The sequence below is a fragment of the Poecilia reticulata genome, unplaced genomic scaffold (assembly GCF_000633615.1).
Source record: "Poecilia reticulata strain Guanapo unplaced genomic scaffold, Guppy_female_1.0+MT scaffold_232, whole genome shotgun sequence".
NCBI lineage: Eukaryota > Metazoa > Chordata > Actinopteri > Cyprinodontiformes > Poeciliidae > Poecilia > Poecilia reticulata.
Genome location: NW_007615026.1, coordinates 334,186 through 336,363, shown reverse-complemented (window position 1 = coordinate 336,363; position 2,178 = coordinate 334,186). Strand labels below are relative to the sequence as shown.

General features: G+C 45.9%; 1 protein-coding gene across 2 annotated transcripts in view; it reads left to right on the top strand.

Moving 5' to 3' along the window:
* Positions 1–717, top strand: part of sall3b (spalt-like transcription factor 3b) — a 10,834-nt gene extending 10,117 nt beyond the window's left edge. For both annotated transcript variants that reach the window (XM_008402444.2, XM_008402443.2), the window contains exon 4: positions 110–717. In XM_008402444.2, the coding sequence (XP_008400666.1) occupies positions 110–460 (351 nt within the window). In that variant the 3' untranslated portion in view covers positions 461–717. The remainder of the gene's footprint in view (positions 1–109) is intronic.
* Positions 718–2,178: the final 1,461 nt, after the last annotated feature.

The window sequence follows — 2,178 nt, the reverse complement described above, 5'->3', positions numbered from 1 at the left end:
TGGATGAACAGATGGATGGATGAACAGATGGATGGATGAACAGATGGTTGGATGAACAGCAGTTGCAGTTCTCTGGACGATGCGTTCACTGACCCTCCGTCCTCCTCAGGTCCACATGGGGACCCACGTGTGGAGCGGCGGTCCGGCCCGGAGGGGCCGCCGGCTGTCGCTGGAGAACCCGCTGGAGCTGCTGAGCGGAGAGGCCCTGGTGCTGCAGAAGGACCTGGCGAACCGGGCCGTGGACTCTGGGTTCTGGAACCGCTACGCCACGGCGATCACCAGCAGCCTGGCCATGAAGAGCAATGAGATCTCTGTGATCCAGAATCGACGCGTTGCTCAGCTCCACCCTCTGAGCATCGCCGGCCCGATTGCTGGACTCAACGGGACCGGAATCGACCTGGGAAGCAACCGGCACTTTTCCATGCTGATTGACGACGGCAAGGAAATTGGAATCAATTAAAAATGAACTGAGTGCTGAAAAAACCTCTTATGCAAATTATTCTAAACATTAAAACTTTTGTCCATCATCTTTCAAAGACTTGGTTTCAGAGCAGAATGAGCTGCAGTCATGAAAGACGTTCAGGTTGAATCCCTTCAGAGCTGCACACTGCTGCTCAGCTGGCTGGTGCAAAGCACACGCTGCATTCAAACACATCTGTTGTCCACTTTATGATGAGACTGTCTCTGAGTCTGAAATGAATAAAAACATGAACACGGTGTCTGTCCATTCCTAAAGCTCTCTGACAAACTGAAACCCTTTTTGTTTCCCACTGAGCAGAAAAACAGCCAAAAGTAAAATTTCAGAGCTAAATTATCATTTAACAAGCAGGTTAGTGAGGAAACGTTGCTATGAAACCAAATATGAAGCTCAACATCACTTTAATTCTTCTGGTGCAGAAAAGACTCAGCAGTTTATAAAATGTGCTTGGTTGAGGTGTCAGGGTGATAAACCCAGTCCTGTTCGGACCAGAACCACGTTCAGCATCTAACCGGGTCGCAGTAAGTTGGACTTTTCCTGACCCAGTGATCATTCTGGTCCTTCGCTAGTTTTTCCGTAATCTAAGTTTCTGATTTTCTCACAGAAAGATTAACTTAGAGTGATGATGGTTTTGACCCGGTGGAACATTCAGAACCTTCTACCAGTTTCTTCATCCAATCATAAATGTCCTTCCTGGTTCCTGACCAATCAGAGAGCAGACAGACTCTCTCATCCCCTTTCAGCAGATTTGAGCTCTGGATGGTTTGAACGGTGACGCAGTCACAAGCATTGCAGCCAGAAGGTTCTGGGTTTGGAACCCGTCCCGTCTGCTGGCAGGCTGTCTGCAGGTTCTCCATGTGCCTGTGTGAGTTCTCTCTGGGTACTGCAGCTTCCAGAAACAGGACAGTGAGGTTGTGTCGCTGTGAAGGACTGAGCAATGCTCTCGCTGCTTCAGCAAGAGTTGAAAGGCTAAACAGGAGAAGAGCCAGCCCAAGGCATATGGGAGCAATGCTGCCGCCTTGGGATCCGCAGGAACACCGAACGTCTCACAGGATGAAAATCTCAAAACTTTAAATTTGTCCTTTGACATGTTTTGAATTTTAAATGTAAATCTGTATTTCGTGTCCTTGTGAACAAACCAGTCCTAGCTGTAATCATACAAAGGAAAATATAGTTTGGTTATGTTACCACTCACATTTGAGCTACATTTGCTGTTTTCCTTTCTGGGTTCAGATTTTAGGAATAAACAAGTAAACAAACTGGTTCTGCTCTCCTAACTCTGCTGAGCTGGGACTGAAGTTCTGCACCCCAGAAACCAGAGAACTAACATTCAGTCCACAAAGTATCTAATGCCTTTTATTTAGCAAATGACAAAAACTGGCTTTGACTCTTCACATCAGATTCTTAGGGTCCATCGATCCTGGCTTGGTCATGTGTGGGAGCCAGAAGCTTTTATATTATTAATGTAAAATTAGAACCTTGTCTTGGTTATAAATGAGACAGAAGTGATGGCAAAATACAAACATCAATTTAGCCCAAACACCTCAAATCAGCTGAGACACGGTGGTGGTGCGGATTTAGGAAGGCAGTTGGCAAGAAATGTTCAGTTAAAGAATCAGTTCAGTAACCAGTTAAAGAATCAGTTCAGTAACCAGTTAAAGAATCAGTTCAGTAACCAGTTAAAGAATCAGTTCAGTAAC